The following is a 22,865-nucleotide window of genomic DNA, read 5'->3' as shown; positions in this document are numbered from 1 at the left end:
TGTGTGCTTGTGTTCTGTTTTCAGTGTTTCCCTGGCAGTGTTTGACTATTGCAGCCTCCTCTAACAAGTGAAGAAGCTGTGGTACATACAAAGAATGGCGTACTAAAAAGAATAAGTTATCAAGTGTCTGCTTTGCTTCTCTGCTGCTGTGAGAAAATACTCACCAAAACCAATGTAGAAGAGGAAAGGGTTTCATCATAATGCTTCCAAGTCACAGTCCAGATGGAAAGAAGATGCAGCAGGGACTTTAGACAGGAACTGAAGCAGAGGCCATGGACGGTGCGGTTCACTGGGTTGCTCAACCTGCTTTCTTAGAGAATCCAGGACCACCTTTCCCGTGGTGGTTCCTCCTACAGTCATATGGTCTATTCTACACCAAACATTAATCAAGATACTGTCCTCACAGATGTGCCTACAGCTATCCTGGGCCATTTGAAGCCAGTGATGAAAGCATTTCCTGAGTCGAGGTTCTCTCTTTCCAGGTGACTCCAGTTTGTGTCACAGTGACAAGAAGCTAGGCAGTATATCAAGTCATGAAAAGACAGAAAGTGACTTTCAGCATACATTAGCAAATGAAAGAAGCTTCCTGGAGAAAGTGAACTGACAGATCAAAAGATCTTCAGGCTGTGAAGTAGTTCTGTGTGGTACCATGAAGGAACATATTGAGCCCACCATATTTACATATGATGCATACATATGAATATAGAATGCACAGCATCTAGGATGAACTCCAGGGTGAATCATGGATATTATGTGACAATGTCACTATGTGGACCCAGACTCCCAAAGTAAGGCACACGGACTGTCTAATGCTGAGAGACATCTGTGCATGCGCAAAAGGAAGTAGAGGAACTCTGTGCCTTCTGCTGTGGAATAACATACATTATATGTTTTTATAATGCATGCTAGGTCTTCTGGAATTCTGAGTGGAGGTGCCCGTATACTTTGAAAATGCTAATGTAACGTCCAAATCACATATTCTGCCATTGGTCACTTTCACTAGATGGTGTAATGACAAAATAAATGTGATAATGCTGAGTCAACCATTTTTCTGTAGAAGACAATGAAAACATATATCTAAGCACAAGTAGTTTAAGAAAGAGTGATATCGAACTTTATATCAGTATTAAGCTCACTGAACCCACAAGAGAGAATATTAATATAAATCTATCATTTAATAATATTTAAATGTTAAAACTTTCATTTTGGCAGTGAAAACTGGAAAATTTTAAGTGACATATTGTAATCAAATTTAATTCCTAAGGATTTCAATATTTAAATTGATTTGTAAGTAAAAACGTTCTCAAGCAGATTGTACATTCTTGAGAGTCTTTATGAGTTCATCGGAAGCCATCCTTCAGATCATTTATTTATTGTTCTACTTTATACTTTGTTTACCCGTGTGTGTGCCACAGTGTATGTATGAAAGTCACTAAGCAAATAGAGGGTCAGTTCCCCTTCCACTGCGTGGGTCCTCGGGCTTAAACTCAGATTTCCAGTCGTGATGACAAGGACCTTTACCCTCTGGGGCCTCTCCCTAGCCCCCACTTGTGATTCATTGTAAAAATAAGATAAATATCATTACTCTTTACTCATGATGTCTTATTCCTGCTTTTTAAAAATAAGAACTGGTGGTAAATGCTATTGATAGAAGTGTGTGCTTTCTCTTTATTCACAGTGTTCCTTCCCATAGCAAATCTTTCCTCTGAATATTATTGTTAATAATAACACTTGCAGGTAATTCTACCTGCAAAACCCCCTTTGCTAGGCTCAGCATCTTAGTATTCTCTTCATCACTGGCACTGAACAGCTTGGAGACAGACACTCACATGCTGATACATTATTTTAAGGGGGGGTTGAATGTGCCCACATTCTTTTCTGCCTCAATACTTTTTTTTCTCTCCTTTTCTCTCCTACCATTGGATGCTGTGATAGAACTGTGGATGGTAAATTTATGCATACCCCTGCAGTATGGCTGGAATGCGAGCTATGTGAGTCTTGTGTAGGAAACAGAGATCCAAAGGCAGAAGGCATGTTTTAAAATAGAATTTACACCAAGAGGTTGAGTAAATATTTAAAATGTAGAAAGGATAATTGTGAAAAAAAATGTAAATGAAAGAAGTGTCACTCAGGTCCTTAACTGCACTGCTAATGAAATTAAAACATTTCCCCCCACTACTAGGGCAAATCAGAAATATTAGTGAAATCTTAGTATTCATCATAAAACTGCCTGTAAATGCTGAGTGTCATAGCAGCAGGTAATTCTCTAGTCAGTCACGGGAGAAAGGAAGCAAGAAAACATAATGGAATGGAAACCTTCAGCTAGGTTTCTAAAATTGAGTGAAAATGAGAACTTTGGTATTTTTAAAAGACTTTCATTTCCCAATTTCTTGGGAATGTATAAATGTGTGTGGTGGATCTATGGAGCATGACAATAACAAAGGCATTGAAAGAGTAACACACAAAGAAAGGAAGCCAGAGAAGGGTAGGAATCATTTAATCAGATAGGATTCAAGTTTATCCCCAGATCGTTTGACTTTTATTCTTCATTTCAGTTAGTAACATGTCCATTGGCTTATCACAACGATTAGGCATGCACCTTGAGATGGTCACAAAAGGTACACGATACAGGGGTTTATAATTAGGCTATAGAGTATATTCAGAATCCCAGGGGAACTAATAGATTCTGGAAATATTGATTAAGCAAGATGAAAAACTCTTACACAGTTTCAACTACAGCAGTGATGAAGACAAACACACGCTTCATTAGCCACAAAGCTCACGAAAAAAAGGAATCGATTGAAGAATATCTCTTTTATGCAAAATAGACATTTTAGGATATAATTTGATAATATTCTACTATATACTGACATTTTCCTTGATCATTTAATAAAAAAATATTCTCATTGCCAGAATTTATATTTTTAATATTTATAATTGAGGTAACAATGACAAAAGACTTAAACTATGAATACTGGTGATGACTGTCTTCTAGATAGTAACAGCGTTCCAGAACTAAATGAATACATGACTAAGAAATGGTTAGATTTCTATGTAGACACTAAAAGTTTACAACATAGTTCACAAGCGGATATATAAGTGGTTTGCAAGAAAATGAGGCAATCGGTGTTTGTAGATACAACACGTAATGTACAAATAAAAGAAATGAAAACAGACCTATACTACATTGGATTCACTGCCCTCTGTAATTTGCAGCAAAACCACCATGAGCCCGAGAGGAGCCATTCAGAGCCTTGTGGGCATTTCTTGAAGCTTCACAGATGCTGACAATGAATGTGGCTCCCTGTGCTATGAGACTGTGAGAAGGGTGGACCCATGCACACGTTGGTATTTACAGTTGTTTTGTGGACTCTGGTCTGTCGACAAGCAGAATATTTCCTTGGCAAACACCATTTCAGTTCCAGCCACCATTTCTTTACAAGCTTTAAATGCCTCAGAGAATGCGGGAACTCTTCTGAACACAAACCGGTCACATCCGGTCACATTCAGTAGCAGAAGTTTCCAGTACAATCCTTGGAATGGCTAAATCTCAATGTCCCATTTTCAGCAGGCAAAAATCCATGATAAATTCTGTACAACACTGCAGTCAATAACAGCAGCACCAGACAGCATATTAATTCCTTACCGTAAATCTCTGGGTATTTACAGCATTCTATAAATGGTGTTATCAAAAGATTCACGGTATCTCTAAATTTCAAATATTTACGTCTGGGTAAATGCATTGCTGTACAAATTTCTGACATGCAGCTCATGCTCTAGGGCTTGGGAATGGAGATTAACACATGTCTTTTTCCAATAACAAAAGTAGCAACTGCCTTTCTATCAAAAATAAACATGGGAATTAGGAATTCGTCAACACTCTTAAGCATCAGTCTATTCTACTTGAAAGTAATAGTCTATTCTGCAACTGTATTATGGCATTTTCCTTCCCTCTCATATCCAAAATATCAGATATACTATTGCTATGGCATTTGGTAGGGATGTGTAAACAGACTATCTTCCCTTCAGATTAAAAAAAAAAAAACGGATTCCCTAGAGATGTTTCCTGAAAGAATGCTGATTCCTAGAATAGAAACCAGCAATGCATTAGGCAACAGAGAACTATGGTGAAATCGCTGCTTCGGTCCTGCTCATGAAAAAAAAAATTCACAGTGCCTATTAATTTAGGTAGTCTACAGAGCATCATTAGTTTTATACACAAAGCAGAGAGGCTGCTCCAAGTAGCAAAGAAGACATGGGCAGGAGGTAGGGAGATCGGTACTAAGTTTAAAGAGACGATCAGGGCACATCTACCCTCTATGGAGACAGATAGCTTATACAATTAAGACAGGGAACTAAGACAGACAGATGGTGACAACACACGGGACGAAGCACCTGATTCAACACAGCCTGAAGAATCTGGTTAGTCCTTTGAGGCAAATTTTAAGGCTAGTCAAAAAAGCCTCCAGTGAACACCAATAACTTTTAATGTTCACACAAAATAATAAATAAAAAACAAAGAGGCAAAAAAAATAGACAAAAGCTTTGGGTAATATTTGGCACTTTACGTCTAAAAGTAATGACAAATTCTAGGACTTATAAGGGGGGAAATGGCTCTAGTACCAAGCAGCAATTCTTGGCTAAGCAATGCAAGCCTGGTTAGCCGTTACCTTTCTTTCATGTTTTGTGCCTTTCCCAAGTCATTAAGTAAGAGATCTGGCCTCGGCTTGCGTGTAACCAGTAATGACAACATCTTTGCAGTTATCTGTGTATACAAACAACCAAAAACATTCAGAACACCAATACAACATTTGTTTTTGTTTTTGTTTTTGTTTTTTAAGAAAAATAAATCAATCGAGAAATTAAGGTATTTAAAGTAAATACTTCTATCAAAGAATGGGTGGGGGATAGCAAGGAGAAGGGCACCCCTCCCTGCCCCACAATTCCACATGCAGAACAGGCTCCCAGCGCGTTCACATTTGCAGGATGGTTTGAAGTGAGTATATGTGTCCCCGAGCCATCCGGTACCAGGACGCTACACACTGTATTCAGGTGATACAGGCAAGATGGTCCATGCAAACGAGCTGACCAAAGTCATGGTTTATACGATCTAGATAGGATCCCAGACATCTTCAGAATGGGTTGGAGTCAGTCACAAGAAAGGAAGGTCCAGTGAAGTGGTTGGCATTTAGAAGCACACTATTAAAGAATATCTCCCTGAAGATTTGCTTATGCATTCGTGCACTGGCCAATATCTGACGCTATTGGTCACCGTATAGCGAAAGGAAATTGGGCAACTCTTACTGAGTAGCAGCACTACTTTAGGCCATCTTTAAAGCCAGGAAAAGATGTTCTAGCTACTCGAGTAGCATTTCTGACTTCGAATAGTAATGTCATGCAGGATCTACACTGTTCTTAATGGAGCCTGGAGAAACTCTATAGTTAATTGTTTCCAGTACAGGGTGGACAGGAGTTGTAGTGATAGAATTTAGCCGATTGGTGCAGTTTGGTTTACAAGATAGATGGGATGGGAGACCGAGAGCGCCTCAGAGGACACGGAGAGTTGTAGGGGGATGTTACTGGAGAGAGTCTCAGAGCATTGCCTGCCAAGCCCGCTATGTTGTTTAAGCTTCGGGATTTTTCATATCCTTTCATGAAAAAATGCATAGACATCAGTTGAGTTCAACCAGTATAGACAGAGACAAACAATACTGTGCAGGGTAACCCAACGTGCTAATTTTTTTAGCTAAAACCATTTGTAAAGAATTCAATATTGACACAATTCACACATTCTGAAAAAAATTAAACCAGCTATAACAAATTATAGCTACAGTCTTTCAAAACATATTTATGCTCGATCATAATTAGTACTGACATGATTTTGGCATAGAGACTACAAGAACTTTTGAAAATTAGGCCAAAAAAAAAAAAAACCCTTAAGTAAGTTTACAGACTAAACACTTTTAAATTTTCAGGACATGTTTCTAAAAAATTAAAAATATAGGAGATACATTCTTTTAAATTTTAGTATGATTAATTAATGAAGCATGCTTAACCTACAGTGTGCACTTGTTTCCAACATGTATTTTTAAGGTTTACTAGTTAGTTTAAAAGAGTGATTCATAGAATAATGGCATTGGGTGCCATTATCCACGTGATTCAGGATGGAAAGCACATTACCAATCCCTTAGGTAATAAAATTAAATTAAATAAAAAGGAAGCCAATGGAATGTAAACCGAGTCATAATTTTAGCGAAATAGATCTGAATTTGATGTATGCAGATGACTTCCTCTCTTTCCCTCTCCCTCCACGAACTAAGGTCAATTTTGTTTTAACCAATAATTCTCAACCTAATCTATTGTTGGTGGTAGCCGTGTACTTAGATAATCAAACAGCTTCTCAGGAACACGAGCTTGGTGGATTTCCCTAACCACTCCAACCAGGACCCCATCCTGTGACCTTTGAAGGCAGTCATACGCATTTTCAGTAGACTATTAGAGGCAGCTGGATGAGCTGGGGGCGCGTCTCATACAAAGCGTGACGTAACGTGGAGAGCAAGACACGGGAATGAAAATGGAGTCCTATCACCACACAGCTTTGGAAATAAACGTTTGGCAGTTCCACCGAACACTTAGAGGGTGGGAAATGAACTTCCCGTAGGACAGCCAAAATTGAGTAAATGCGCACAATTCCAGTGAGCTTCTGGTCTCGTGTCTCCTTTAGTCTGTGAAGTACTCTCCATGGGCTCTAGTGTGCTTGCTGATTGTAGGACGAAGAGAAAAGAAAGTCCTTTGTAACCGCCTCTACTTTTTATTGGGATCAAAGTAATTTTTATATTTATCTGACAGAGGAGAGGCCAAGACAGTTATACATCAAGACAGACTCCATAACAACTTTAGAACAGGCTAAAACTGGGTGAAACAGGACAGAAGAGTAAGGAAGACTCCCTGCCCACATGCACACACGTTAACTTCCAGTAGACTTAGTGTCTTCTAAATCCTTTGTAAATAGACATTTCACCATCTATTAATTATAATAGTGGTCTTGGGAAAGGACTTTATGTTGAATACACATTTACCTGCCTCTTTTCAGTCAGTATCCTTTATTATAAAACATGGGGGATGGTATGCTTTCATTCCATTCTGACAGATGATGTGATGGTTAATGGGAGGAGGCCTTCATTTTTTTTAATTGTTAGTGATTTGTCCTGACATAAAAACCATGTACATGGTAAGTTCACTCTTACTGTTCTTCCTGCAAATTAGCTGAAAATATAACTTTGAAAATTACAGAGAAAATGCTTTTCCCATGCAGTTGAAGTTGACTATGTGACCTAAAAATGTAAATTAGATAACAAAAGTTGACAGATGCTAATTTCTGCTATGGGTGTCTTAAAAAGGTAGTTTACACCCCGAATTCCTTACACAACTCTGAGACTTGTAATGATCTGTTAGATAATTTTATTTTAATCACCCAGTGATTGATGAATCCTGATTGCTATTCTAAATGGTAATTGTTCTTGTAAATTTTAGATTTTAAAGCAGGTATTTTTTATTTTGTTTACAGATCTTTTTAATTTTAACATCAGTAATTTAATATCATTTGAAGAAGCACTCCTCATTTAGCAATAACTATTTAATTAGTAAAATTATGTGTTCTTTACATATCTTCAGTTTTACCTATTCCAAATATTTCTAATTAGAAATTTTGATACTTTCTTTCTTTTTTTTTTTTTTTTGCTTAATCAAGCATTTCTGGTAGTGACTGAAAATATCAGTGAAGATTTAAATATAAAATGTAACTTATGCATGAAAATAAATATATTATAGTAAACCTATTTAGAATGAATGTCCAAATAAAGAACATGCACTTTATTCAGCATCTGGGAGCATGGGTTTATTTAGGACAAAATCAACACAGCTACACATGTAGTGTGCATGTGCTTTATTTTGATCACATGCTTCTCAAAAGGAGTTGCAAGGAAATACAAAGGTAATCTTGGGTCATTACTCTTTAAATGAATCCTTGCATTCTCTTAATGCATGATGGGATAGTTTCATAATTATAAGTAAATCAACAAAATAAGAATCCAATAATATTTTAAAAAATTATACAGAGAGAATTCTTTTTGAACATATAAATAGAATTAGTAGAAACCAACTTGGAAACCGAATAGATCCTCTAGGAAGTAAATGTTCGAGTAAATAAAAGAACTCTGTAAGTTATATAAAGGAAAGGGGGACAACAATGGATAGTTTCTGGTATATGTAACAATGGGAGACAAAAACAAAACAGAATCCAGAAATGATACCCACATAGAAAGAGCATGTAGCTATGGAAGAAATAATCAAGGATGTGGAAGAATTGGTGTGGTAAAAAGTGATGAAAAAATTCTGTGGGAGATTATGTTTTCAAAAAGTCCTCCTTAAAAAGTATAATTTGCATTTATGAAATAAGGCTACATTTTTACAGGCAGAATAAGTACCTTATGAATTGTTTTGTCCATAAAGCTTTGTAATTTTAAAGTAAAAATTTTTTTATTGACACACTATCTTACAGTGTCCAAAGCTTTTCTCAGACATTTTTAGCAGTATTATTTGACATGGAGAAAAATTTGTATTAAGATCTCTAAACTCATTACCTTTGTATAAGCACTGCATATAATACTTTAATGGAGGATGCATTAAAACAAATGTCTATTTAATCACATATACTAATAAATGCGTGTATACACATATTTATATCTATACAGATAAAACCTGTTAAGATATTTATGCACTTAGAAAAGGGTTTTAAACACAATTTTTCTCTGCCTAATATGTGTACATATATTTTGCCAAAATACTATATGATTTTAGCTATTCTCACAAAACATTTAAACTTTCCAGCACATATACAGATTTTAAAAATTGTAAACAAAGCCTTTCAGGGGACTGAAATACATTTCAGCTCAAGGAACACAGGTATATTATGAAACTGACTGGAATAAAGATTCATTTGAGCTAATGCTCAGCAAAAAATAAAAATAAATATAAAACAAAATAGAGGCCACTGTCTGCTACTGTGTCTCAAAGACACCGAGGCAGAGAACATGTAAATATGTTCAGAAGAGATGAAGGAGAGCTAAGAATGAGTTGTAAGATAGTTTTTAAGGAGGACATCATAAAGTAAACATTTTAAGATTAAAACGTTAAAGATACATAACAAATACAGACATTCTTATAGAATAGAGTGAAACAAAATGAAGCCAAAGTTTCTGTTCAGAGTAGCCAATTATAGTAAGAAATCACTATAGGTCTTCACCTGTTGACACATCCTTTAACAAAGACCCTTCCCTGGCCATTTTTTTTTAATTTCATCACCAAATATTTATTATCTCCTACATGTTAGATACTATTTACTGTCTGCTAAAAATGCTAATGGATTTTAAATTATCCCACTGGGCCTTTCACATATGTGACCTTTCGAGTGATTTTTTTTTTTTTTAAAAAATGCACGTGGCAGAGCAAAGGGTCTTGCTCATTGTGAAAATCAGAGAAGCTGTTGGTACCAACTGCCACAGCCTTGGAAAGTGATTTAAAGGCTATTTAGTTCTTTCATTTGGAAGAGAAAAATGACTTATTAATTATTTAATAACCATCAATTACTTAACAAATACAATCATAGAGCCATGTAGTAAGTATTGTTTTCATAAAAGCAGATAACTTTTAGAGACTGCTAAAAGCATCATGCTAAAATAACTAAGGGCTGACTTAATGTCGATGGACTTGATGACGTTTGCCTGCTCCGTTAAAATTCTGCCCACAGACAGAAGATAAATGAAAGGATGAGAGTAAGTATACAGAATAAAGGGTAATGGTTTTTATATATAACAATAGCGTAGGCTATTGTGGTGAGTATTGGGAAGCGCCTATAATGGGAAGACAGAATGGAGAGAATGCATGGGCGCCACATGCTGCGCTCCCTGGAAAATGACTGAGCATTTTGCATCACTCTTACTTAACAGCTAAGTCACCTACTAGGGTTTGATTAAATGCATGCCTACCTTTCCTGATTCCTCCATCAGAAGCGCACGTGTAATCACCTGTCGTCAACAGGAAACATGTTTCCCCTCTTCTGTTTTTGTCTCTGGTACTAGAGCGTCTGATGGGGAGCCTTTCCGGAGGTGATAATGGCGGCTCACTTCCTGTACTGTCGTCACCTGATAACACTGGTCACAGGACCACGCCCATTGACAGACAGTGATGGATGAGGAAATGAGACAGGACAGAGAGTTTACAACACATGCCTGTAACCCAGTCACTCAATATACAGAACATGGTCATCACATCACAGTATTCGCCACAATAAAGAAAAAAATTACATGGAGTAAGACGGAGGTGTATTCTAAAAGGAAGAGATGTTCCTTACGAAATTCTGATTTGTTTTTGGAATCAACCTAATGGGTAGTTAGTTTTCACACAGGTGGTGTGAACTCAGAAGAAATGTGGTAATTAATTAGACGAAATTCACTATGTATTTTGTTATGTGTTATTCAGTTACTACAAGTGAAAAACGTTAAAAACAGAGTACCCTTAATAAAAATCTCTCAAGTAGCACTGGCTTTGCAATTCTTAAAAAACTCAGTTTTCCACCAAAAAAATCTTAATCAAAATAATCCCAAACCACAAGATGAACCATTCTACTTTAAAGACTCAAAATTATTTGGAGCATTGCAGGAAGATGCTAATGTCCTTAACGGCAATATTTACTTTCTGTCTGCTCCTCAAGGGCTCTGTTTACCTTCACCAGCCTACACACTAGCTTGACCAGAAATGAGTGTGTCCCTTTTGTCCATGCCTTTCTTAAAGACTCTGCGTAAGAACACTGAGAACCATGTAATGAGGTTACAACCCTAGCTAAAACCCTCCTTTTAGACAGGTATTCTTAACAGCTGTCAGATACGTGTTGATGGAATTTGCAGATGAATTCCCAAAGGCGTGTAAGGACTGTGGATGAAATTTTTGAAGAATAGTTCATCTCCAGTCATCCTTCTTTGAGTTTTCTGATTGCTTCATAAAATTTTCAGAAGAAAAATGGAGGCCCTTTTTTCTAAATGAGACATGAGATCATTAGCAGTCGCTTTTTTCATATATTGGGATGTGAAGTGAATAAATAAATTTAAAAGTAAAAAAAGAAATAGATGAGTAGATCATATATATATACTTCAAATTTCAAAATAAGCTAGTTAAATAAATATTTTGTTCATCTAAAAATATTATATCTGACTCGGGTATAATAAACAAGCAAGAACTCCCTCTGCCTTAGCTTGGAAACACTGACCCTAGAGTTGCAATCAATCAACTATGGGTTACATCTAGCATACAGGAAAACAGGAATTCAGCAAATGGTCAGGCATTAAAATGTTCAATACTCAGTTCTAGAATGAAGAAAAGGCCAAGGCATGGTGAGATCAAAAGAAAAACGATTTCAGGAAAGAAATGTAGTTTTGTCATTGGTTATCCATGGAAGATTACCTGTACCCTTAACATTGGTGGGTATTTATTTTTTGTATTACGGGTAATTTTGTATCATGAAAAGTGTTAGGTTGTAATACCCTACCTAATTTTAAAACAATGAAAACTTAGTCAATTCACTAGAATAACCCTGATCATGAGCTTTCTTATTGAAAGATGTGTCTTGCACATCACCTCTTTAGTGCCTAGGCCTTTGAGGTGCAAGCATCCATTCTCCTTCAATAACTGCTTCTCGTGAACGAGGTTGAGATGCAGCGTGCCGTGCGGCAGAGGTGAAACTGAGACAAACGCACCAAGCCAAATGATATGGAGGTGAACATTTGGAGAACGAAGAATGAAACATGGTCAAGGTCATACCATCACGTCATGCCAAGAAACGAAGAAACATTGGCACAGATGCAACAAATGGGCAAAAGAGAAATATTTGCATCATCAGCAAAGGTCATTCCCACTGGTGTCAGAAAACCTCCCCAGACCTGTCTGCAGATCCAGACGTAGAAGTGCTACAGTCTTGTTACAGACAAGCCTCACACAAGCACACATTTTATAAGAAGATAAAACTGCAAATGAATGGCTATTTACAGAAAAGTGAGGGAAGCTACCATTTGCCTAGAAGATGCAGTAGTCTATAAAGGATTTAGTGGTACTCATTTGAAATCGTGCCTTACCTGATCTGTTATGTTCCAGAAGCCGGTTTTCTTTGCCCAGACATGTGTCACTCTGGGTACTGTTACAAGCCATGTTTAATTCTGTCTTGCAAAATGTAGGTGAGCTTGCCAGAGGGGCAGGAGGAATGTGCTTCTTTCTTTTTCTTGGAAGTTTCTGCTTCGCCATTGCCAAGGAGTAGTACATCCCAAAATTGTTGACAATGACGGGCACAGGCATAGCTATGGTCAGCACTCCAGCCAGAGCACACAAGGCCCCCACCAACATCCCTGACCATGTTTGGGGGTACATATCCCCATAGCCTAAGGTAGTCATGGTCACCACAGCCCACCAGAAACCAATGGGGATGTTTTTGAACTGTGTGTGCTCACTCGCTGAGGGATCATTAGGTTGAGCCCCTACTCGCTCAGCGTAGTAGATCATCGTAGCGAATATCAAAACTCCCAGAGCCAGAAAGATGATCAGCAACAAAAATTCATTGGTGCTCGCACGAAGAGTGTGTCCGAGCACTCTCAGACCTACGAAATGGCGGGTAAGCTTGAAGATTCTCAGGATCCTCACAAACCTAACCACCCTGAGAAAGCCGAGCACATCTTTAGCCGCTTTGGAAGACAGCCCGCTGAGTCCCACCTCTAAGTAGAAGGGGAGGATGGCCACAAAGTCAATGATGTTCAATAGATTTTTGATGAACTCAAGTTTATTGGGCGAGAAAACAATACGGACTAAAAATTCAAAAGTAAACCACACCACACACACTCCTTCCACATATGTCAAGGCAGGATCCGTTTCGATTTCATACTGGAGAACAGCGCTGGTGCCGTTGATGACTGGCTCTGTCTTGTTTTTAACAATATTGAAAGCTTCGTGTGTCTCCAGGCAAAAGGTTGTGATGGAAACCAAAATGAAGAACAGAGAAGCAAAAGCAATAAACTGTGAGGAAAAAAAGAAACAAGAGATACAGAGTGACCTCAACTGTCACGTACTTATATCTTAATCTGAAAGACACTGTTCCCTGTCAAACAAAGTTGACAACAGAATATCTGGGGATTTCACTTCTGACGATTCTCAAATGCCAGGATAGACATGCACACCAAGCTAACCAGGCTGGACCTATAAGGTTCTCCAAACTCCGGTCTTTGCTTACATGGACACAAAACTTTGCTGTGCGGTGTGAAAAGGGGAAAACTGTGAAGAAAGCGTAAAAATTATTTAAGAACAATTTTTAATGGCAACTGTCTGAAAAGGGAAAACAACATTTTTGACAATAGCTCCAATTTTGACAATTGCTTATGCCCTGGAAACTAAACAATGGTTATAACTGCACATATAAGGTGGATTACACTGCTGGAAATTTGGGAAGCACACAAATATAACTGTCAGTTTCTACTTGTTAATAAAATGTCTGGGGGGGGTATCATGAGATATGAACACAAAAGAAAAACTTGGAGTGTTCAGTGGCATCTGAAGACAGAGACTGCCCAATATAGCAAATCTGGGGTGGGCACAAACTCAAGCAGCACAAATTAAAGGAGAAAAATTAAGTTAAGAGAAGAATTCAAATACTGTTATCTTCTCATGTTTAAGAAAAAGAACCTGAAGATGCTGAATAAATTATAAAGCTACTTTTTTTTCAAAATTAGGTATCACGTTTATTTAGTCAATGATATTTGAAAACACCTACAGATATAGATAAATCCTAAGATTCCCGGTTATACAGTTCTGGCTAGAAACACCCACTATTGAACTGATTTCACATCAGTCCGTATAACACTAATGTTATCCCCATCTTACCCTTCCGGAGTAGCTGGCCAGGAGCGTTTGCATCCCTTCTTTTTTAAGGCAGTTGACATAAAGCGATAGGCTCAGACAATAACCTGACCAAATTCAATCACAGCTTCCATGCCCTAAAGTTATCAAATCCCAGAGTGGAGAATACAGATGGTGGGAGCCCCTTCCCTTAGACTGGGGTCACACACTCACACATGTCTTAATACTACAGCTCTAAATATTTGTGTTCAGCTGTTCCAATGAAGGGCGCCTGTTGTTCACAGGAGACACTGCAGAGTGGAGGGGGTCTCTAGTGTTCTCTTATAAATGTCTCAGAAGCCACACTTGCTCAGTGAGCAGGCTGTTTCTTTCACAAGTAAACAATGGAATCACCAGGAGAAAGAAACTGTATCAAGCAGGAGAAGTCTCAAAGTTGGAAACAGTGGAACTATTTCCAATGTCCAAATGGAACTATGTCTAATAAACAACCTGTCCCTGGCTGCCCCTGAGGCCTGAGCCATATCTCGTCTCAAGAACACAGGTGCCTCTTTTCAGTTCAATGAGCCTATGAGGACATCACAAAAGGACTAATTACTCTTGTGGCTGTCTTCCTTAGACAACCACCCCAAATGAAGGACTTATCTAATTAGCGTGAGAGCACAGTCAGCATTCAGCATTCAACAAGTGTCACCTCTACAGCTTTGACCAGTTTCCCACGCACATCTGCCAAACACTCCTGGTTTTGCCATTTATACTCCAACTGTTAGTTTTTCCAGGAGCATTTGAAACACTGTCTTAGTTAGGGTCTTACTGCTGTGAACAGACACCATGACCAAGGCAAGTCTTATAAAGGACAACATTTAACTGGGGCTGGCTTACAGGTTCAGAGGTTCAGTCCATTATCGTCAAGGTGGGAACATGGCAGAGTCCAGGCAGCCATGGTGCAGGCAGAGCTGAGAGCTCTACATCTTCGTCTGATGGCTGTCAGCGGAATCCTGGCTTCCAGGCAGCTAGGGTGAGGGTCTTAAGCCCACCCTCACACTGACACACCTACTCCAACAAGGCCACACCCCCTAATAGTGCCACTCCCTGGGTCAAGCATATACAAACCACCACACTAACTTTCTCTCCTTTGCTTTTTCTTACAATGTGCAAATGCTCTGTGTAGTCAGTTAGGGTAAGACTCAGCATCACTATAACTTTGCAGACACTAAGAGATGGTGTATTGTAGCTGCCTGTGGTCGGTTATTGACTCAGAACTGCGACCTCATTCTACCTCTAGATTTGAAAATTGTATCTGCCCTCTGCTTAAATGTGAAACCTTTTCTCATTAGAGCTTTGCACACATGGCCTCACCCATCTTCCTACCCGCAGTCCCCACAAGGCCACTCTGCCTCCAGCATTTCAGATTAGGCATAATATTTTAGCATGGAAAGCCAATGGTCAGCAGTTAATCGGTAGTTTGGTGTTCTGTTTATAAGGATTCTCAGTAATCACTTCCTTCGGTTGACTCTGCAGTCTGAAATGTCACCGTTACATGACACGTCTCAACAGCTTCATCTTTCAGATAATCCCAGTGTGCCTGTGACATCTAAAGAACAAAAACAATTCTGTGATATGCACTCACATTTGTCAAAAAAAAATACAAAAGCAGAGACAAATCTTGGACCTTTTATGACTGCACATTTCTCTATTACACAGCGTTCATGCACACACTGCATTAGATGCATCTCTTTGCCAGGCCTCAGGTCAAGCTTTCAATTTAATAGCAGTTAATGAAACATAATCCACCAAGGAATTACAGTATATGGAGGAGGCAGACATAAAATTCATTAGTCGCACAAAAGGTCTATAATTATAGCTGTCACAACTCCGGTAAAGAATATAAATGTGACATTTTGAAAGGAAGGATTGTGGACTATGTTTGGGATGAAGGGTCATTGAGGCCTTTGCCCACAGACATAAATGAGGGATGAGCAGAAGTCAACTGCATCAAAAGGGGAGAGGTTTAAAATCATATAGTAACAAGCTTTGCAAGAATCCTTCTGGGGCTCTTTGTTTTGAGAAAGGGTATCATAACATAGCTCAGGTAAGCCTGGAATTCTCTTTGTAGGGGAAGATAACTGGGAGTCCCAGGTTCTCCGGCCTCCATTCCTGAATGGCTGGGATTAGGGGCCTATACCGCCAAGCCTGGTGTAGTTTTTCCGGATCTGCCTCTAGTGCACAGACTCCTGTTTATAAATCCCACTGAGGATACAGACTCTGCCTTCGGAAGGATTAATCTATTTCTCTAAGGAAATGCGATTAAGCAGAAATATGACGTGGGTTTTGAAACAAGGCCTCAAAGTGACTCTTGACCAGTGATTCCCAGTCTTCCCAATGCTGTGATCCTTTAGCAGAGTTCCTCCTGTTGCGATGACCCACAACCATATATTGATCATCATTGCTACACTATAACTGTAGTGCTGATGTTATGAATCATAATGTAAATAGCTGTGCTTTCCTATGGTCTTTGGAGACCCCTGTGAAAGGGTTGACTGACTCCCTCCCCGCCAAGAGGGTCGTGACCCACAGGTTGAGAACCCTAGCTTTAGCGTCATGTAATTACTAATCTTGCTACTTTGAGTTTGTTGTTCCATATAGTTCACTTTTGTGAAGCCGCCATACTGACTTGAGACAATATGGAAATAGACACTAAAGTGATTTCTTAAGTTTAAAGGATCATACAAGTGTTGAAATTCACCAAATAGGCATACTTAGTGAACTTCCTAAAATAAACTTATTGCCTCAAAATGTTCCTTTAAAATCCTGTGTTTATGCACACTGACGCACTTATATTTGAAAACAATTTAAGTTGGTCACCCTATTCCTAGAAAAGGATGGAACAAAGATTTATTCAACAAAATATACCTGGAGAATGTACAAAAGTATGAATTCCTTACTCCCTACCAGCACGAGAGATCAGATTTTCTTAGGCAAGGTAAGAGAAGAAAAATATGTACTTAACAAGCTCCCTAGATAATTAATGTGCATACTAAAATTGAAAACCATTTTCTTGTGTATTATTCTGAAAATGGATAAAACAAATTATTTAATGAGTTGGAGGAGTTTTCAAATTATAAACATTCATTCATAGTCTTAAATGAACCTTCCTAAAGGCTTACTTAATAAGCATTTACCCGATCTACAGAAGCATACCTAGTTGTTGATATCTACTTTGTTATAATTCTGGTTCCTTCAGAAATAGTTGTGAGCAAATAAACCATCTGAACAATCTATAAACGCAGACATGTTTAAACCATAAAGCTTTGAACACCAACAGCTATTTCTGCAAAGCATTTGCTGCACGTACCTTCCCATATTTTTGTCACCACTATTTTAAGGACTGTAACAAGGTGGGTGGAGTGATATCCCAGCAGTTAAGAACGCTGGGTGCTCTTCTAGAAGACCTTGGTTCGATTCCCAGCATCTACACTGCAGTTCACAATCTCTTACGGGATCTGTCGCCTTCTACAGGCTTCTGTGGACACTGCATGCGAGAGGTGCACAAACACATGTTTCCAAAACACGCCTACACATGAAATAAATATAAAGGTTTTAAAAAGTTAGAGAACTATAATAAGAACCTAGAAGCTGCTTCTGCCAAAAGCATGGAATTGTCATTTGGGCATCTGCAAATGCCCAATGACTAACGAAAAAGAAAATGAAAGTTTAGCGTCACTGCCTTCATACTGCAACTGTCTGTTTCCATGTGAGTCATTCTTCTTTGCAGTCACCTTGGATCCCAGGAACAACAGGTTTGGCCTATAAAAATCTTGCAGTGAGTTGAAATCCCCTTTTCAGGCTGAATCAACTTTCTTTCTCCTATTAAGATTCATGAATGAAACCCTTAGACAATAGTGATCAGCCGGGTCACAGGTGGACCAAAACTTCTTGACCCCTTACGTTTGTTCCTTTTGATATATACACTTAAAACTCATTAACGTCATGCAGGACATGTCCTGCTGTTTAGAGAGCCTTTCCTGATTTTCACAAATTCTTTTACCACTTCGTTTTTGTGAGAGTGCTTCTATTGGGGTCCTCAGAATTGTGTCTTTGCTCTAGTACTCCACAGCTGGACCACAGTATAATTTTGTATTGTTTTTTAATTGCTGTATCATAGCTATGTGTAGCTTTCAACTTTAAGTCCTTTATAAATCTACATTATGGAGTGTGGTATTACTAACATTGTAAAACAATGACTCCTAATGCTATTTGGCAATACTTATAAGTTAAGTGCCTTTCCCAGTTCTCCTCAATGCAGAGACCCACAGCCAAACATGGAGGGAGGGAGGGCGGGAGGGAGGGAGGAAGAAGGAGGAGAAGGAGGAGGGAGGGAGGGAGAGAGGGAGGGAAACACATCAGGTCCCTTCCCCTCAGAAATTGGAAAACCCCTAAAGATGTGAGGAAAGCAGAGACTGTAGACGTCAGAGTGGATGATGGAGGACACCAGGTGAACAGGACCCACCAAATCAACTAAGCTGGGATCACACGAGCTCAGAGACTAAACAGCAAGCCTGGGGCTTTTGTGGGTCTGAATCATGTCCTCTACATATATGTTATGATTGTTAGCTTGGTGTTTCTGTGGAACTCCTAACAGTGGGAGTAGGTGTTTCTCTGACTCTCGCTTGTTCCTGAGACTCCTTTCCTCTATTGGGTTGCCTTGTCAAGCCTCAATATGAGGGTCTTTGCCTTTCTTATTCTATCTTGTTTTGTCCTGTTTGGCTGTTATCTCTTGGAGGACTGCTCTTTTCTGAAGAGGAAGTAGAGGAGGAGTGGATCTGGGATAGAGAAGAGGGCAGAGCTAGAAAGAGTGAAGGCAGAGGAAACTAGCTGACATTAATTATGTGAAAGAACCCATCTCCAATAAAAGATAAAGTAAAAATAAATAAAGCAAACTTTAGCCTTTTAAGAAAGAGATATCCATTTCAAAAGCAGATCATTGTTACCTGTATATAAAATCAGACAGATTAAACAAGTTTTAATTGTTTAAAAATTAAAGAGTTTGTGCATCAAAGAGAAGTATGCTGTATGCCATGGGAGGAGTTAGAGATTGTCTTCTGCTGGCTTGAGGGCGGGGAACTGTGGTAGAGGTTGAAGTTTGAGAAGAGGGAATAGCAGCATTTCTAAAGAGGAACAAGAGCTGATAATGTGAGTCGAGCAAAGGCCTGCACAGGCTCACCAGCAGAACTGTGGACCGGCAATGCCAGCATCAATGATTAAGGTAACACTTTGTCTGCTTACCACTAGCCAAACCCATCAATGCTGCTTTAAATCACAAAGGCACTGGGCCAAGTGAAGGCAAAAGGGAAGAGGGGATATAACTGAGAAAGGACACACAGAGAGGTTCAAACACAGGAAAGAGTGGAAAGTCGTAAGAAGTTTGACATCAGTGAGAATCTCTGGAGATTTCGAACGAGTGTACTGTCTCCGGTCGGATGAAGAGAAGCTTGGTTTATTAGGAATTCGTTTACATATCAAACGAATGGGGGATACAAGACGCTTTGAAGGTTGGAATAACCCAGAGGCAAACATTGAATGCATTAGTAACAACTTGAAGTGATTTATCTGAAGTTCGCTCTGAGCTCCTCGGGTACAGAAAATATCTTTTCTGCCTCACTGAATAGAGCTGGAATGGTCAAAAGTGAAGTTAGAATGAATATTAGGAAAAATAAATTAAAAGGGAAGAAATGTGGGAGGAGATAATTTGTTTTTCTTCTTCATTGGCCAGGGTAGTCATTATGAGCTGGAATTATGTCATATTCATTTTTTAATCTCCTCCTCCTGGAACAGTCATTGGTAAATGGTCAGTAGAGATAAAAATAAGGATGGGAGGCTTAGGGAAATCATAAATAAATGTGAAAAATAAGGTATAATCATATTTCTTTGGGGATTGAAATGTTAATCAAAAAGAACTTACAGAAAATAAACAATAAAATAATTGAAGGAAACTGTCAAACTTATAATGGAATCCAATCAAACAGGTCATTTTTTCCAGTTGTTGCCAACGGCAGCTTCCACCCATCCTGTCAATAGAGCGTGTCTGAGGGAGGAATCGGAAAGTATCGCATGGCCATGTTCTTGCTTTTCCATTATGATAACTCCACAGACTCCCAAGGCACTAAATGAAAATGAAATTAAGCAGATTAAATAATTAAAATGTTAGAAAGCTTTCAGACAAGGTGGGTCGTGCAGACTGAATTCAGAGAACTGGTTCAGAATTCCAGGAAGTTTCAGAACGGAAATCTTCCTTTTAAAACTTGAGTGGTGAAGTCTAATGGATACAGACTTTTCTTCTTCAAGTCTAGTGTCCTCGGTGAGACACAGAAAGCGGACAGTACTTTTTCCTGTTGTATTAGCCCCATGGTGAGCGAGTCCTCATCAGGGCACTGCATGGACTATATCAACATACAGATAGGCAGAGATAAATATCTATATTTACATGTAGATCTATACATTTAGAATGAGATTGTAGAAAAAGAAAGTCTATTCTTGTTTTCATCATTTTCTATTTCCCATTAGTATCAAGAAATTGAGTTCTATAGCTTCCTCACAATAGCAAGTTCTCAAAGCTTTCAAACTGACTGATTCTTTTCTGTGCTCTTGTAACTTTAGATAAGTGATGTTATTTCTTCACATTTTAAAATTTTCACTTAAGGACAACTTGCTCCAAGTAATGGGATTCACATACTCTGACCTCATCTGGCCAAAAGCATGGAGTAGGTGTTCAGTTCCTAGTATTGCTTCAACAAAAGAATAGACTTTTAAATATGCCAGAGTAGAATACCAGGCTCTCAATAGCCCCAGAGCAGAATCTACCATTTTATTCTCCCAATAATTAATGATCAGAAAACTTGACCAATACTATAAACCTTCAAGGAGGGACTTCTTATGAAGAAAATAAGGTCAACCTTATTAAGTCAACGGGGCAGGATAATGTTTGAAAGTAAACATCACAGGCGAGGTTGTGATGTGACTTTAATACGTAATGCAAAATTTCCCATTGGCAAACTTGGAGTGAAATGAATCCAATTTTAATTTACAATCTAAAGGGTGTTTGAATGTTTTCAAATTTAGAATGCCCCATTGCTACTAGGTTCTCGTTGCTTTCTTTCTTAAACAAATGAGACAGAAACAGACAAACAGCGATAGCATCCGGTGCCAAGAGATCTGGTGCTAATGAAGCCCAGATACAATATTTTCATTTCCAGAAAGCTGCTTTGCTAAATGCTCACATTAAAGTACAGGAACAATGAATTATAATGGTATGTGCTTAGATAACATTTGTATTCTGTAAGATGACCGGGTTCACTGTATGTCCATATCATAACATTGAATAATGACATAAGCTAGTCTATATTGGAATGAAATAGCCCCAAGTAATCATGTTAAAACAAAAATAAATTGCACAATAATGTACAATCTAATTCTATTTCTTCTCTGTACACACCTGAGGAAGTAAATGAACAGCAATACCACACTGCAGTAGCAGTTACTTAAGTATAAGGCAGTAAGAACCACCGAGTCAGGTAGTGCTAGTGGAGACTCCAGTCTGAATGTTAGATCTTCATACAAAAACTTTAATCATGTCTTATACGTTTAACTTTAGAGTGAAATTCAAATAAAGCAATAAACTAAGAACATTGAATAGTTTTTAAAAACAGAGTATTATCAAAATTATGTTGGTTTTATCCATCAAAAGTTATATAAAAGAACTTTTTTTCTTCGCCCTTTCAGCATCTTAGACTTAGCAGATGTTCTTTGTTGGGGACATATTCAAGTCCTACAGACTCGCTTGGCCATAAGTAACGAGAGTGTAGTGCTGTCCACAGTACTATGCTTTCAAGGAAGACAGAGCAAATCTCATTCATTAGTGAGTCTGCCCTTAAGAGTCATCCAGACAGGAGTAACTAGGACACACGTCTCCTGTTCCCATGGAGAACTGAGAATAGCTTGAACTTCTTCTCAGGCTGGAGACATCAAGTTTGAGTCACCAGTTTTCCCTTTTAAAAACAGAGCCTCAGGTTTTTGTGAATTCATAGTATTGTATTGGAGAGATTCATTAGAGTAATACATAGCACTGGATTAAATTGAGGAAAGCTAATGACACATCAGTAGAATCTCTGTACATGATAATCAAGTTCAGATATCAGTGGAGATAATTTTCATGGAAAATATATTTATAAGCACAGATATGACCTGTGACATATATATATATATATATATATATATATATATATATATATATATATATATATATATATACATGTGTGTGTGTGTGTGTGTGTGTGTGTGTGTGTATTTCTTCAAAAATATTATCAGGTATTAACATGACCATCAACCTTCATGCATGCCCTGGTGATATGTCTTTTACTCTTTTTTAAAATATTTTTGTCCAATGTGAACATAAACCATTTCCTTAATATTTTTATTTTCAGACTAATTTTATGGGAATTAAAATTGTTTAAAGTCTGTTCACATCTCAGTATAATTTAGGGAGACACAGGAACGAAGGTCTCTGTGATTTATTAGTGTCGTTGCAATGGATTCTGGCATATGATTCTGTAACCAGGATTCAGAGGCATCAGTGGTGATACACAGCACGATTTTAGTTTTGTAAGTTTCATGATAGGGCTTAAAGTGTTCTGCTTTCCACGAATTTCATAAAATCTCACTTATAAAATGTGATTTAAAAGCTATATATTGTACGTTCATGACATAAGCTAGACTTTCATGTTCTAATTTCAATTATTGAAAATGCCCCTCCAAATTTTCACTTTTTAATCTTTGTACGAATTTATGTTTTAAATGATTCATTTTTGTCTTGGGTTTAAATGACCTACTCCACCACGGTTTAGGTCTGAAGCCAGACTGTG

The 22,865-nt window shown here is 38.2% G+C and overlaps 1 protein-coding gene across 11 annotated transcripts in view; it reads right to left on the bottom strand.

The window, feature by feature from the left end:
- Positions 1 to 2,481: 2,481 nt before the first annotated feature.
- Positions 2,482 to 22,865, bottom strand: part of Kcnc2 (potassium voltage-gated channel subfamily C member 2) — a 183,939-nt gene continuing 163,555 nt past the window's right edge. For 2 of the 11 annotated variants that reach the window (XM_006241327.5, XM_017594660.3), the window contains exons 3-5: positions 12,186 to 13,113; positions 10,047 to 10,211; positions 2,482 to 5,648 (exon numbers count right to left, since the gene is read on the bottom strand). In XM_006241327.5, coding sequence (XP_006241389.1) covers positions 5,512 to 5,648; positions 10,047 to 10,211; positions 12,186 to 13,113 — 1,230 coding nt within the window. In that variant the 3' untranslated portion in view covers positions 2,482 to 5,511. 11 annotated transcript variants of the gene reach the window in all.

The sequence above is a fragment of the Rattus norvegicus genome, chromosome 7, assembly GCF_036323735.1.
Source record: "Rattus norvegicus strain BN/NHsdMcwi chromosome 7, GRCr8, whole genome shotgun sequence".
NCBI lineage: Eukaryota > Metazoa > Chordata > Mammalia > Rodentia > Muridae > Rattus > Rattus norvegicus.
This window is presented reverse-complemented; position numbering and strand designations above follow the sequence as displayed.